The sequence below is a fragment of the Stegostoma tigrinum genome, chromosome 18 (assembly GCF_030684315.1).
Source record: "Stegostoma tigrinum isolate sSteTig4 chromosome 18, sSteTig4.hap1, whole genome shotgun sequence".
Classification (NCBI taxonomy): domain Eukaryota; kingdom Metazoa; phylum Chordata; class Chondrichthyes; order Orectolobiformes; family Stegostomatidae; genus Stegostoma; species Stegostoma tigrinum.
The window spans coordinates 41,913,007-41,928,920 of record NC_081371.1 but is presented as its reverse complement, the minus strand read 5'-3'; the positions used below and the strand labels follow the sequence as shown (position 1 = coordinate 41,928,920).

The 15,914-nt window shown below is 42.8% G+C and overlaps 1 protein-coding gene across 2 annotated transcripts in view; it reads left to right on the top strand.

Annotated features, from left to right (window-relative positions):
• slc6a15 (solute carrier family 6 member 15) overlaps nucleotides 1-15,914 on the top strand; it is a 47,745-nt gene that overhangs the window by 17,648 nt on the left and 14,183 nt on the right. For both annotated transcript variants that reach the window (XM_048548671.1, XM_048548672.1), the window contains exons 4-5: nucleotides 5,361-5,487; nucleotides 5,961-6,142. In XM_048548671.1, the coding sequence (XP_048404628.1) occupies nucleotides 5,361-5,487; nucleotides 5,961-6,142 (309 nt within the window). The remainder of the gene's footprint in view (nucleotides 1-5,360; nucleotides 5,488-5,960; nucleotides 6,143-15,914) is intronic.

Here is a 15,914-nt window from a genome sequence, read left to right as displayed (position 1 = left end):
ACAGTGAGAGTCCCCAGCTTATATCTGATTCCTGGCCTCTGGGATTTTAGAATCTGGAGAATTCTTGTAGTCCCAGTCATGATCATGACTGTTACTGGCGCTGCATGGACTAAAGATATAGCAGCCATAGCTTTACCAAATCATAGGGCTGCTCTCTCTTTAAAGAGAGATGACTGGTGGTCATTTAACCTGAGGGTCACCACAAACCAGTCAAGGGGAGAGGCAGAGAAGGAGAATCCTTCATGGTAATCTCAATCAGTGTTGACATCACTGCACAATGTAAAGCAGCCATCCAGTCAGCTGAACTCACCGTGCTGCCTGGGCTACAAAGTTGCTGACCAATCAGATTGACTAGCAGGTCTCTGAGGCAAGACATGCTCCCCTAAATGAAGGGTGGAAACCAGTGAGAGCATTGTGCAGCCATGTGGCTGTTGTTATTGACAGGAGTGAGAAATGCGGCCGTCCGAAAAGTCCTGCCCTATTAACAAGTTCGGCTTGTAGCCCAATGAAAATTTTCCTATATTCCAACTGACTGTCTCTATTTTTCCACTGAGTACCACTGATTGAGGAGAAATGAGCCTTCAAAGTCTTGAAGTTCAAGAAACCAATTCTAAATAGTAATGAGAATTAACGTACCAAAAAACAACACACACATAGAAAAATGGGACTGTGAGTCCATAACCTTGGAACCTCTCTGCAAGGTCTGTTTCTCATCCAGATGCTTGGTGCATGAGTTATTCTTCTTGCGTCCAATTGACAAAAGAGCACCCGTAATTTCATGAACCATAATATGCTGAAAGTATTCATATTAAAGATATTGCTTTTTTTTTAGATATTTTGTTTTTTGGGGGAGGAGAAACTTGGCTACACTATAGAACAAAGCAGGTCTAATTCTGTTTGTTCTGCAAAAGAATGCTTATTGTGGATGTAGTCCATACTAACTTTGTTCAGTAGAAGCTTCAAGTCTGGTACTGCATTTTATGGAGGCATCAGAGGTCCCATCAGTGGAGCTGAAAAGGTGTGAAGGAGAAGGGGACACATCTGTTTTGGCAGTCAGCATAGAGCCTGAGTCACACCCTATCAATGGCCTGCTGTTCTTGTTAAAGATGGCAGATTGCCCCCCAAGAGGTTGCTGCCCAAGCAGAAGGACAACAGCTCAGCGGCCTCAGTGGTGACCATTGCTGGGAGTGCACCTCCAGGATGAGGGTGCATCGATGGCTGTGCATTGTCTGGAGATTACTGGGGCAAATCATGCAGTCTCCTGGAGGCTTATGGGGTCACTGAATGTTGACAGCCTTGGCCCACAAAGGAGGCAGTTCCTTCCCAGAGACAGCTGGGAAGCTGCTAGAGTGTATATGACATTTGCTACACATGATAGACGAGCACCTGAGTGCTTGCAAAATGCCATTGGAGGAAGAAAGAGGCCTTAATTATTTACTTATATGGCTCATTAGGCTTTGAGTAGATGGGCCAAATGCTACCTTTCCCACTGATGGTAAGATAGTAAGGCTGTAGGAACACAATGTCTTCACCAACTGCTGTTTTCCAAGGTTTCCCAGACTTCTTGCCTCACAACTCATCCCGGGGGGGGGGGCTGATAAAATCCAGCCTAGGATGTTGTCAACAGAACAGAGTGAATTTAACAGTAACTTTGACAAAAGTATGTGAAAAGCACTTACAGCACACAACCTTTGAGGTTTAGTTGTATATATCTAACTTCTCCCTTTTCTTCTCCAGGGATGGGAGGGGCCAGGACTTCACTTTCGCAGTCAACAGTTCCTCAGGATTGTTGCGTTATAATATCAGAAACAAAGCTGGATTTGCTATTCACCAGAGAATTCATTTTCACATTTGTTATCAACATTGCAGTTTTACTGTAGCATTATGAGAATTATCGATGGCCATTTGTAGTGTATCAAAGGTGACAGATGGGAGAAATGCAAGTCCTGAATGTAGAGCATAATGATTCTGAAGTTTTCTTGCTTAAACTTTCTTATTTCTTGTAGTTACCTTTTGTGACTCACTTAAACCCCAGACCCCCGAGATACAGTTTGCATCGTTTGCAATGATACCATTTGGCTGAGGCATATGAAGATCAAGCTCCTGATTTGGAATTTCCCCCTTTCCTTCTTTCCACATCCCCCTTTTCTCTCTTTCCAATGAAGAGCAGATAGGTATTTTCTTAGCTGTAACCTAGGAGTCAGCATTGATTTTTTCAAGTTATTTGCATGTTGTTTTATTAAAAAAGTAACTGAAGTACTTTAAGGAACCTTGAGGTGGTGTAGATCATAGTTGTATAACAATGTGGCGTTCGGCATGGCTAGGTTGCCTTTAAAGGTTTCCTGAGTATTTAGAGCATATGTACCATATTTGTTGACTTTGTCAGTATATATAGCGTGCTAATACTTTTATTAAATGATGTAAGGTCAACGTACTCCTCCCATTGATCACAGACCCTGGAAAATTTACAGTGACTTCGCAGTCATCCCACTTCTTAGAATGTTACCCCAAGACCCCCTGGTGTGTTTTCACATTCAGTTACATTACACCTAGGATCAGAAGTCTGTATTCCAGTACAGTTTGGCTTCAGAGCCTCCTCTCACTGCTTCTGGATTCTAGTTCCATAAATTCCATACCGTAGACCCTTCACTTCCAAGCTCAGGAACCCAATACCAATATTCCCACATAAAAACCAAAAGAACTGCGGATGCTGTAAATCAGGAACAAAAACAAAGTTGCTGGAAAAGCTCAGCAGGTCTGGCAGCATCTGTGAAGGAGAAAACAGTTTTAACGTTTTGGGTCCGGTGACCCTTCTTCAGAACTATATTCCCACCCCTGAAGCCCCAGACTCTAGAACCACACTCCCAAAATCCTTCTGGGTTACTTTCTCTTGCACATCCCTGTATATTCTGCACTTTAAAATCTTTAAGGCATTGCTAAACAGATATAATTGTTGAGAGTCACTGATTTACAGCTTCAGGAAAGTACTGAACCAATCGTTTGAACTAGAAAATCTTTCATTTTTGGGTGCAATAAAAATCTAGTTTAACTGAGTTCAGCACCATAAAGAAGTCATCCAGGCACATTTGCATATTTCTTGAAATGCGGAATTATTTCGAAAAGTTGGGAGCAATACATGGTGTGGAAAGTACCATTGTTCTGTTGTTGAAGTACAGCCGTGTGCAATTTTGATAAGTTTTAACCTTCTGAAGGTGGGTGGGTAGATAAAAAGCTTTTAAATTCTCAAATCCATACCTGGCTGTTCAACTTCTTCACTCAATGGAGATGGATGAGGTGTACATGTGCTTCCATTTCATCTGTCTGTTATTTCTGCCATGAATTCTGAGTCTCCGGAGCATTGTAGTTAAAAGAAGATGAGAAAAGCTAGACACCTGAGGCAGGTATTTTCATTACACTGCAGGGGATAGGAAAAGCATGTTGACACAGACTCCCATGTTCATCACCTCCTTTTCACTGACAATGAGGCGTGGCCCACATACAGTGGTCTAACAGGTTACGCCCACATCCTATGAAAGAATATCTTAAAAATGGGCTGACTCCTCCAGTTTGACAATTAAGTTCCCCGTGATGTCTAATTTGGCCCTCTCCTGTCCCGTCTTGGACTAAACCCATCACATTGGGCACATTACATGGCATTTACTTCCCTACCTAACAGGTAAAGTGAACTCTGAATGTACGCTGGCTTTCAGATGAGAAAAATATTGAAAAAAAATGCAGTTAATTTCTGCAGGACATCAAGGAAACCTGTAAGTTTCTTGCCTAAAAAGGCTGATTTCACCACCCTCCAACACCTTCCAAGATCCAAACAAATATTGTGTTCAGTATGTACCTTTAAGGAAAAATGATGGCTTTGGTTCTTCATGCCTTCCTGTTCAATTAGAAACTCCTTGTATGACGCAGATCAAGTGGTGATTTACAGGTCAGACTGCTTTTGTTTTGTCATATTTGTTATGCTGTAGATGTTGAAAATAATTAGGAAATACTTTCTGTTGATGACGAAAGAATGAATTTATTTTAGGTGTAAATGAGAAATTTGCATGTTTGACAGAGGAAGGAAATTAAATGTTTCCCAAGATGTTAGTTACAAAAGAGATACAGATTGGAGATAATAAAATGTGAGGCTGGATGAACACAGGAGGCCCAGCAGCATCTCAGGAGCACAAAAGCTGACGTTTCGGGCCTAGACCCTTCATCAGAGAGGGGGATGGGGTGAGGGTTCTGGAATAAATAGGGAGAGAAGGGGAGGCGGACCGAAGATGGAGAGAAAAGAAGATAGGTGCAGAGGAGAGTATAGGTGGGGAGGTAGGGAGGGGATAGGTCAGTCCAGGGAAGACGGACAGGGTCAAGGAGGTGGGATGAGGTTAGTAGGTAGGAGATGGAGGTGCGGCTTGGGGTGGGAGGAAGGGATGGGTGAGAGGAAGAACAGGTTAGGGAGGCAGAGACAGGTTGGACTGGTTTTGGGATGCAGTGGGTGGAGGGGAAGAGCTGGGCTGGTTGTGTGGTGCAGTGGTGGAGGGGACGAACTGGGCTGGTTTTGGAATGCGGTGGGGGAAGGGGAGATTTTGAAGCTGGTGAAGTCCACATTGATACCATTGGGCTGCAGGGTCTAGGCCCGAAACGTCAGCTTTTGTGCTCCTGAGATGCTGCTGGGCCTGCTGTGTTCATCCAGCCTCACATTTTATTATCTCGGATTCTCCAGCATCTGCAGTTCCCATTATCACAGATACAGATTGGAGGTTGCTGTCAAATCTGTATTGCTGTTTCATGCTCTTATACACACCTCTGCATTGACACAACCGAGCTTTATTTTCACACTTCCACACTGACTTATAAACAATCTCACATTTGATTTAACAGCATAAGAGCTATAGCATTCTTATGCTTTTCTACACTTAAACATGTGAGATCTGATTAGAGCTGAGTACAGTTGCTGTCCTCCTTTTATCAGTGACTTGTCATTAAACAAATGAAAAATGATTACTTCAGTTCAATCATTGAAAGTTAATGAGTAGATAACATATTCAATGGTTTGATAGTCATGACTCAGATGACATACGTGACAGGCTTGAATAATTTTCAATCCAGAAAATTGGAATAATAAAGAATGTGTTAATTTAATATATTCTTATCAAACCTCTAACTGTGTTAACCAATCAGTAAAAGGAATTTGATGTCAACAGTTAAGTGCAATTTCATCACAGCATGATTTGCAGATTATAATTGTTCCAAATGGAAAGGAATTTTTTGAAAATATTGTTAATAAGAAAAAGATCAGTGGGATATCTTGTATTCAGACCAATGAAAGGATTATGAAATACTTCTTGCTGTTCTCATTGTAGGTATGTTTCTTTGTCGCTCTGTACTACAATGTTATTATTGGGTGGAGCTTCTTTTATTTATCGAAGTCCTTTCAGCATCCATTGCCCTGGGATCAATGTCCCTTGGAAAAAAATGGCAGCCAGACCTGTGAGTATCCAACAGAACTTTGCACAAAAGCAGCAAGGGTGATGTGAGACCTGATGTCACCTGACAAAGGGGCAGTGCTCCAAAGGCTTGTAATTTCAAATAAACCTGGTGGCTTATAAACTGGTGTGGTATGAAGTGTGACTTCTGACCTTCTCCACCCCAGGCCAACTCTGGTACCTCCACATCATGGTTACAATGTGAGAAAAGACAGCGAGTAGTTAGGATATGGAATGCACTGCCTGGAATTGTGGCAGAGGCAGGCTCATTAGAGGCTTTCAAGACTGTATTAGGTGATTATTTGGACATGTATGCAAGAGTATGGGGAAAAGGGAAGGACGTTGGCTGTAGGTAATGATTCTTGTTTGAAGGGCTTGCACAGACATGATGGACCGCACATTGTCCTGCTGTTAGGAGATCGCATTGTGTTTATTAAATGATGCGAACAGATGTGGATATCTTACTGTTTCTTTCAGTTGTTGTGCCTGAATGTGAGAAAAGCTCTGCCACTACCTATTTCTGGTACCGAGAGGCGCTGGATATTTCTAACTCTATCTCAGAGAGTGGGGGTCTCAATTGGAAAATGACTATCTGCCTCTTCATAGCCTGGCTTATGGTCTGCCTTGCCATGATCAAAGGCATTCAATCTTCAGGAAAGGTTAGTGATTTTCTTGACTGTGATTTCAATCTTTAATTTGTGTCTGCCATATCTATTTTGTAGTGAACCAAATCATTTCTATTCATGTTCGAAAATATGAGTAATTGTATTTATTCAGATATTCTCAAGTAGAAATGACAGTCCTGAAAATTTTGAGTCTTGTTTAATAGACATACAAATTAGATCATTGTGCTTAATTCAGAGCACTGCCTATGTTACAACCATTAACTATATTACTCAAAGAATCCAGCATTCATTTAACATACAGAATTGTGGAACTGGTTGCATATTTTAAACTTAGGAACAAGAATATTTCCTTGTGTTTTTAACAGAGAATTAATCTGTACAAAACACATTCTAGATTCAACCTTTTCACTTTGATTTGATGTGTTCTTGACACAATCTAGCCAAACTATGAAAAAAAACCCTCTTCCTGACTTTTAATGACTGAGGCTAGGAAAAGTTCAATAGACCACACAGTCAGGAAACATTTCACAACATCAAGCTTCACTCAATTTGTGGTACGTTGTTGGTTTCAATTGGGGTTGAATTACACAAGGCTTCACCACAGTAGGCATCAAGCAATTGTTTGGGAGACTGAAGAGGAATGGTTGGTGGAGCAAAATAGTATATGTGCCCTACAACCCTTGGTAACTCTGTAGCTTCTTGTCATCTTCATTAAAATATGGAAGCAGAAGTTAAGTGGATTTGCCAGGAATGCCAATATCATTATTTGTTAATTTGCGCTTAGGGACCCCCATTTATAAACATCTGACTCATGAATGCTCACACTTACAAATGCAACATGGTTTTAAAATTTAAAAAATCTGACATGTCAATATTTCCTGTACTTAGGAACAGTTGTTGTCCATTTTCCTGTATTGTGCTCCAACTTGCAAACAAACTGACCTGCGAATGGACTTCAGTATGAAACCCATTCACTGCCCAGGGATTGCCTGTACTTCCCTAACCTGCCATAACACAAAGGTGATTTAAGTCAGGTAGAGGATATTATAGCACTACTAAAAAAGATCATTTCAAGGAAGAATTTGACACAGGATTTCTCAGTTTCTTGAGAGTTCTGAGACTTAAAAGCTGCCATAAAGACGATCTTTTTGTTGTTTTGCATAATGTTCAAATCTGCTACTCTGTTCAGCTCCCTTTGTTTTCCGCAAACTGCAGTTATATGTTTTTGTGAGGCACTTGTCCTGTCAGATTTTCCACCTTTCCAAATGACAAGCTGCTGATCACTTCACTGACTATACACCTTCTTGAATGAGGTGATAAAAATCAAAATCAGTCAGGTGTCCCTGTAATGATTTTAGGCAGCACAAAAGGCATCCTGCTCCCTATTTTCCCTATGGACCCAAAACCATCATTGTGTCTTTGGCTGTGAGGGATATTGGAACATTCAGCCTCTCAAGTCTATTTCAGCATGTGAGATCATGGCTGATCATCTATGGATGCCATTTTCCAGCTCTATCTCAACATTCCTTGACAGCATTAGTAACTAGAAATTTATCAATCTTTGTCTTTGACATACTCAACAAAATCAATATACTCAAACAAAGGTTGCAGGAACAGCAACTCATATTCCGCTTGGGAACCCTGCAGCCCAATGGTATCAATGTGGACTTCACAAGCTTCAAAATCTCCCCTTCCCCCACTGCATCCCAAAACCAGCCAGCTCACCCCTCCCCCCCACTACATCCTAAAACCAGCTCAGCTCGCCCCCTTCCCCCACTGCATCCCAAAACCAGCCCTGCCTGTCTCTGCTTCCCTAACCTGTTCTACCTCTCACCCATCCCTTGCTCCCACCTCAAGCCGCACCTCCATTTCCTACCTACCACCTCATGCTGCCTCCTTGACCTGTCCGTCTTCCTTGGACTGACCTATCCCCTCCCTACCTCCTCACCTATACTCTCCTCTCTACCTATCTTCTTTTCTCTCCATCTTCGGTCTGCCTCCCCCTCTCTCCCTATTTATTCCAGTTCCCTCTCCCCATCCCCCTCTCTGATGAAGGGTCTAGGCCCGAAACGTCAGTTTTTGTGCTCCTGAGATGCTGCTTGGCCTGAGGTTTATCCAGCTCCACATTTTGTTATCTTGGATTCTCCAGGATCTGCAGTTCCCATTATCACTCATACTCAAACAGACCCTGTGGTTCAGATAATTGCAAAGATTCGAAACCAACTGGGTGAGGCAATTCATTCTCTGGTCTTCCCTAAGTGGGTTGATTCTCATTTTGAGGCTGTGCCTCTTAGTTCTAGACACCCACATATCCAGCTCCCCACCAACCCAAACACCCACCGGCATCATCCTTCCTCCTATCCAGCCTCAGTTGGACCTTTACCTTCACTTAACACTGTGGAATAAAACCTGAAGGGAAACAATGTGAAATAAAGCAGTGAGGCTTTACAGAGAATGGGAGTTTGCTCACATCAGTTAATCACACTGGCAATGAAGATGAAAATTTATGTTTCATGTGTGTGTTTCTCTGATTTCCTGACAACAGCGTCACTATAATAAAATCAAGAGCTCATTCAATAGAGACAAAACCTCCAAGCACACATCCCTCAGGGAGTCTGTGTTACGTGAAAAAAAGAATTACATCACTTTTAATGGATCTGAATCTCAGCTCTACAGTAGTTCAAAAGATTGGAATGCATTCCCCTAAAAGTGTATTTTGTCTGATTATGGTGGAATTTCTGAATATGTGCGACAGTAATTGTGTGACAATCATAAGGAAGGCTGTACCACAAGTTCAGAACATCAGCTAAGGGAGGAGAATTGGAGCTGGATACCAGATACATTTGTGATTTCTGTGACATTTCAATGTTTGCCTTTTCTTTGAAGAACAATGAGGGTGAAGTGCATGTGAATAAGAAAATATCCTGTTTGTGCTTTTAAATATTATTTTTCCTTGAAATTGACTGGTTAGAGGCTGTGAAAAGAATTACTTTGTGCAACATGATTGATGAATATAACAAAGAATACACAAGACAGCTAGACCACACGAAGAAACAAATTGACAATCGTGACATACATGACAGTCTGGCCACATGTGGTAAACTCATGAAAACCCATTGTAAATACAGAGAATAAGCAGTTGGCCTGTAAAGGGGTTTTGTTTTCCAACATGATATTCCCGTGATGTATAGCCAAAACAAAACAAATAGATTCTAGGCTCAGTAGATAGCCCTCAGATCATTGAATTATCTTCAGATAATTAGGAGAAATGTGCTTTTCTACTGCCTTCGTCATCAACAGTGGGATTAATATGCTAACGTGCTGCCTTGTAAAGATGTACTTTTGGTTAAAAAAACAAAGAGCATTTGCAATATGTACACTAACATTCATACTTTACAATCATTTTACCCAATTAAATTAAAACACAGATGGAAATCCATTGCCTGTGATTTCAGAAAAAAAGAGCAGTTAAATGCTATAATACCTTTTGCTAAACGACTGTATGGTCTCATTTGGTTCTGAGTTCTGTTCTTCAAAATAACTTAAATAACATCAGACTCATTCAGCAAACTCTAATTGTTAATTCACCTGAAAATCTTCCTTTTCCATTCTCAAGACAATAGCAAAATACTGCAAACACTGGAAATCTGAAATTAAAACAGCGTGCAGCAGCTATGGAGGAAGAAAGAGATAATGGGAACTGCAGATGCTGGAGAATCCAAGATAACAAAGTGTGAAGCTGGATGAACACAGCAGGCCAAGCAGCATCTGAGGAGCACAAAAGCTGACGTTTCGGGCCTAGACCCGTCATCATCAGAGAGGGTCTGATGAAGGGTCTAGGCCCGAAACGTCAGCTTTTGTGCCCCTGAGATGCTGCTTGGCCTGCTGTGTTCATCCAGTTTCACACTTTCTTATTATGGAGGAAGAAACAGAGATTTGGGGTCTGGGACTCAAATGCTCCTTGATGTGCTGAATATTTCCAGCATTTCTAACGATTTAGGCTCTGATATTGCCAAAGTTTTATATTTCCCTCAAAGCAATTATCCTGATCATAATTCTTCGTTGCCTTTTGAATCATGGAGGCTACCTGCCTGTGAAAGCACGTGCAGCGAAGTAGGATAGATTTAAATGAGATTAGCTCAGATATCTTTTTGTAAGGTCACATTCTAGTCAGTCTAATAATGATGCCATCTGCCCACTATGGCTAAATCATGCCAATGATGCTCATTTAATCATACACATTATTTCCGACATATGACAAGTTTATGGCTGCATCAGTTAAAAAGAAACTTTTAATTCAGAATTTTTAAAAAAAATACATTTGCTTTATATAATTTGAACTATGCATATATCAGTTGATAAATCTCATTTCATACACAAATTAAGGGAGAATGTTTATAAAAACACCAACCTTATGACTCTTTCATGCATGTCTCTTAGAATTTCTGGAAATTTCTTACATGTGCTTCTGTTCTGTCGTTTGAGTTTTATTTTATCGAAAATCTAACTGAACCTCTCATTCAGTAGAAACCCATAAGTGGTCACCTTGCAGCTACCACTGCTTTAAACAAGTGTCAGGTGATTTAAAGCATGTGAGCAAACTGCCATACAGCAGCCTTTAATACTGACATTATTAAGAGTGCGCTTCCTTATCCATCTCAACTGCACTTCCTGTATTATACAGTAAGCTGCATTATTCATTTAGCTGCAGAATTAATTAGCCCTTTCTCAGGTCCCTGAGGAAAATGCACTGCTTTGATTAAAAAAACACCCTTTCTTACCCTAAGATTATAAATATTCATACGGATTCAGTTTCAATAATATGTCTGTAATTATAGAGATGTCCTAATCAGGTGAAACTTTAGCAAATAGTCTGATTTCTAGATCTTAAAATTGATGTCACCAATTATTCTCTCCCTTATTTTCCACCAGATTTCTTTCAGGATAATAAAATGTGAGGCTGGATGAACACAGCAGGCCAAGCAGCATCTCAGGAGCACAAAAGCTGACGTTTCGGGCCTAGACCCTTCATCAGAGAGGGGGATGGGGGGAGGGAACTAGAATAAATAGGGAGAGAGGGGGAGGCGGACCGAAGATGGAGAGTAAAGAAGATAGGTGGAGAGAGTGTAGGTGGGGAGGTAGGGAGGGGATAGGTCAGTCCAGGGAAGACGGACAGGTCAAGGAGGTGGGATGAGGTTAGTAGGTAGCTGGGGGTGCGGCTTGGGGTGGGAGGAAGGGATGGGTGAGAGGAAGAACCGGTTAGGGAGGCAGAGACAGGTTGGACTGGTTTTGGGATGCAGTGGGTGGGGGGGAAGAGCTGGGCTGGTTGTGTGGTGCAGTGGGGGGAGGGGACGAACTGGGCTGGTTTAGGGATGCAGTAGGAGAAGGGGAGATTTTGAAACTGGTGAAGTCCACATTGATACCATATGGCTGCAGGGTTCCCAGGCGGAATATGAGTTGCTGTTCCTGCAACCTTCAGGTGGCATCATTGTGGCACTGCAGGAGGCCCATGATGGACATGTCATCTAGAGAATGGGAGGGGGAGTGGAAATGGTTTGCGACTGGGAGGTGCAGTTGTTTGTTGCGGACTGAGCGGAGGTGTTCTGCAAAGCGGTCCCCAAGCCTCCGCTTGGTTTCCCCAATGTAGAGGAAGCCGCACCGTGTACAGTGGATGCAGTTTACCACATTGGCAGATGTGCAGGTGAACCTCTGCTTAATGTGGAATGTCATCTTGGGGCCTGGGATGGGGGTGAGGGAGGAGGTGTGGGGACAAGTGTAGCATTTCCTGCGGTTGCAGGGGAAGGTGCCGGGTGTGGTGGGGTTGGAGGGCAGTGTGGAGCGAACAAGGGAGTCACGGAGAGAGTGGTCTCTCCGGAAAGCAGACAGGGGAGGGGATGGAAAAATGTCTTGGGTGGTGGGGTCGGATTGTAGATGGCGGAAGTGTCGGAGGATAATGCGTTGTATCCGGAGGTAGGTAGGGTGGTGTGTGAGAACGAGGGGGATCCTCTTGGGGCGGTTGTGGCGGGGGCGGGGTGTGAGGGATGTGTTGTGGGAAATACGGGAGACGTGGTCAAGGGCGTTCTCGATCACTGTGGGGGGAAAGTTGCGGTCCTTGAAGAACTTGGACATCTGGGATGTGCGGGAGTGGAATGTCTTATCGTGGGAGCAGATGCAGCGGAGGCGGAGGAATTGGGAATAGGGGATGGAATTTTTGCAGGAGGGTGGGTGGGAGGAGGAAAAAAAAGGACACCTCTTCCTCCGGTACATTGATGACTGTATCGGCGCCGCCTCTTGCTCCCCATAGGAGCTCCTCTACATTGGGGGAACCAAGCGGAGGCTTGGGGACCGCTTTGCAGAACACCTCCGCTCAGTCCGCAACAAACAACTGCACCTCCCAGTCGCAAACCATTTCCACTCCCCCTCCCATTCTCTAGATGACATGTCCATCATGGGCCTCCTGCAGTGCCACAATGATGCCACCCGAAGGTTGCAGGAACAGCAACTCATATTCCGCCTGGGAACCCTGCAGCCATATGGTATCAATGTGGACTTCACCAGTTTCAAAATCTCCCCTTCCCCTACTGCATCCCTAAACCAGCCCAGTTCGTCCCCTCCCCCCACTGCACCACACAACCAGCCCAACTCTTCCCCCCCACCCACTGCATCCCAAAACCAGTCCAACCTGTCTCTGCCTCCCTAACCGGTTCTTCCTCTCACCCATCCCTTCCTCCCACCCCAAGCCGCACCCCCAGCTACCTACTAACCTCATCCCACCTCCTTGACCTGTCCGTCTTCCCTGGACTGACCTATCCCCTCCCTACCTCCCCACCTACACTCTCTCCACCTATCTTCTTTACTCTCCATCTTCGGTCCGCCTCCCCCTCTCTCCCTATTTATTCCAGAACCCTCTCCCCATCCCCCTCTCTGATGAAGGGTCTAGGCCCGAAACGTCAGCTTTTGTGCTCCTGAGATGCTGCTTGGCCTGCTGTGTTCATCCAGCCTCACATTTTATTATCTTGGAATTCTCCAGCATCTGCAGTTCCCATTATCTCTTCTTTCAGGATAATCTCTTGCTCAGAATATATCGAGAGTAGGGTGGAATGTAAATGTTCCCTCTTGATTTTGATAAGGAGGTTAGTAGGGTTGATGGGGCTGGTAAATAATGGCTGAGAAGAAGAAGCATGGAGACCCTTTTGTCTTCTCAAATCCCTTGATTAAATCTTGGGGAGGAAGGTTCATGAATGGCCTTCCCACCTGGAGGCAAAATGAGGCCCTAACTGGCCTCATTCCATTGTAGCTGGTATTCACCCTGCAGCTGGAAGAGGACATGCATGGGGACAAACTGCCAGATGAATCCTGGAAAGCATACATGCAGCTTAGGAGGAATTCCTTCCTACCTGGATAGTCCTTTTCCAATGAAGGGATCCACTAGACGGCAAAGAAGACCTATGTGGGAACACACTCACTTGCCTTTTAAACTGACCTGCTCCCCTCATGTTGGATCCTTCCTATATTCCAAAAGGCCTTCAGTAATGAGTCTGCACTCCTAGACCTGACAGTAGTACCTATTGGTGACCACCACTCGTAATAGAGAGCTTCCAGCCTATGATCAGCTGGCATCTCTAGGAGATGGTTCATCTGCTATGAAGATACCTTGGACCCTGTCTCCAACCAGGTAAGTACCTGAATAGTGTTAACTTTGGTTGAGGGGAATGGTTGCTGTAGAGTTTAACCAGCTCTTTAGCTGGTGGATAAATCCACTGCCATGACCATCAATAGTCACGCAATATTTGCAACCAGAATAATTTAGGACACAGAAGGATGCCACTTGGTCCATTGAAATCCTTCCAGATCCCTGCTTAAACTATCCATTTGCCTCAGTCACCCACTCCTTTCCTGTAGCCCAAAGGTTTACATCCTTCAATGGCCAATCTAATTTCCTGTTGAAATAATTGATCATTTCTACTTCTACCACTCTCATGGGAAGTGATTTTAAGACTGAGATCAGTCTGTGTAAAAATTGCTGTCAGGGCTTTTATGTCACTATGGTAGTCCCCTTTCTCAGGCCAGGATGCTTAGGCTCAAGACACCCCTGTTCCAGAGGTGTATAATAATGTATCTGAATAGTTTGATTAGAAAATATGTAAAAATTGTTTTTTCCTTTCATTTATCCTGTGCGTCTTGCCCAGAATCTTATATTCGTGTCCCCAGATCTTTGACCAATAGCTAACGTGGAAGAGCCTTTCCTTATATATTCCATCTTAACTTCTTGTAGTTTTGTACACCTCTTTCAAATCTACCCTGATCTCTCCAAGGAAACTCTGCCCCTTCCAACTGAACCTTGAAGCAAAAACTCTCCAATTCTATAACAAGTTTGGTTATCTCCTCCACATCCTGTCAAGGGCATTCATATCTTTCCCAAGGTGTGATGATCAGACTGGATGCTACACAATTTCAGCATAACCTCCCTGCTTTTTTACTCAGTCCTGTCTTTAATAAGACAAGCTCCTATGTGATTTGCTAATCACTCTCTTAGTACATCCTCCTGCCACCTTGAAAAATCAATGTGCATGCACCTCTAAGTCCTTTTGTTTCTGCACTCTCTTTAGAATTGTGTATTAAATCTATATTGCCTCTCATCTCTTTTGCCAAATTGCATCACCTTCCATTGGCTGAATTAAATTCTGTCTACCACTGGTCTAGCCATTTTGCTAACCTGTAGCAGGTGATTCATACCGTCCTGTTTGCCATACCTCTTATGTTTGGTATCATTTGAAAATTGTGAATTGCCCCCCACCTCTAATGGAGCTTGAAAATGAACCCTAAGCTCATACAGCCTCTCAGGCATTGCCGCCCTGCTTCATAGTGCAATAGCAGTAATAAAGTTAAAGCATTATAGTACTAGAATAAGTTAACCAATCAATTGAAGATAGATTGCATTTAACTTATGTACCTCATATTTTTCTCCATTGTCATCTCAATAATTTTGCTGTACCAATAAACAAGATCAAATTTTGGGACCTTTAAAAAGTCTGGTATCTATCTACACTGTCCAACCTGCATTGTTGCCTTTATCCTGGCAGATAATCCACTGTATTTTTAGTAAAGTACCTCACAATTCTATGGTTGAAAACAATCATGCAACTTAATTTATGAAGTTACAAAAAGTATTGTATATGATTTCAGAAAAACATGGGTCCAGACCTGAAACGTCAGCTTTCCTGTTCCTCTGATGCTGCTTGGCCTGCTGTGTTCATCCAGCTGTACACCTTGTTATACTCATATGTGTTTTGTAGCATCACCAGCACTCGCCTTTAGCGAACACTATTTGTTGTGTATGAGTTAGCAATGCCCAATGGAAGTCATTGGATGAATGAGTAGTTCATCCATTTTTGGTGTATTGAAAGCATCGTTGAGTCAGACATCGCCAGAATTCCTTCAAACTGACATTTGTGAAAGTCCATATCTGGAAAGTGGTTTGATTGCTTTCGTACACCATTTAATTACTTGCATTTTGAAAATTGTGGAAAGAACGTAGTCACAGGAAAAAAAATGTTCAAGGTATTTCAGAAGCGTTCAGTTCATTAAAACAAGTAGCTCCTTGGGAGACCTCAGATCCTAATTTAAATGGTGAAGTTTTGTTATAGAGAGATTCTTCTGTCAGTACTGCACAGTGGGCTCTTCGTGCACTTATGATCAACAGCCCTAAACTAAGCTAACCATTCAAAATCACCATTCAATGAAAGTAATAAAATAAACAAACATTGAACTGGCCGAAGTTTCCTGAATTTGATTAGGAAGATCT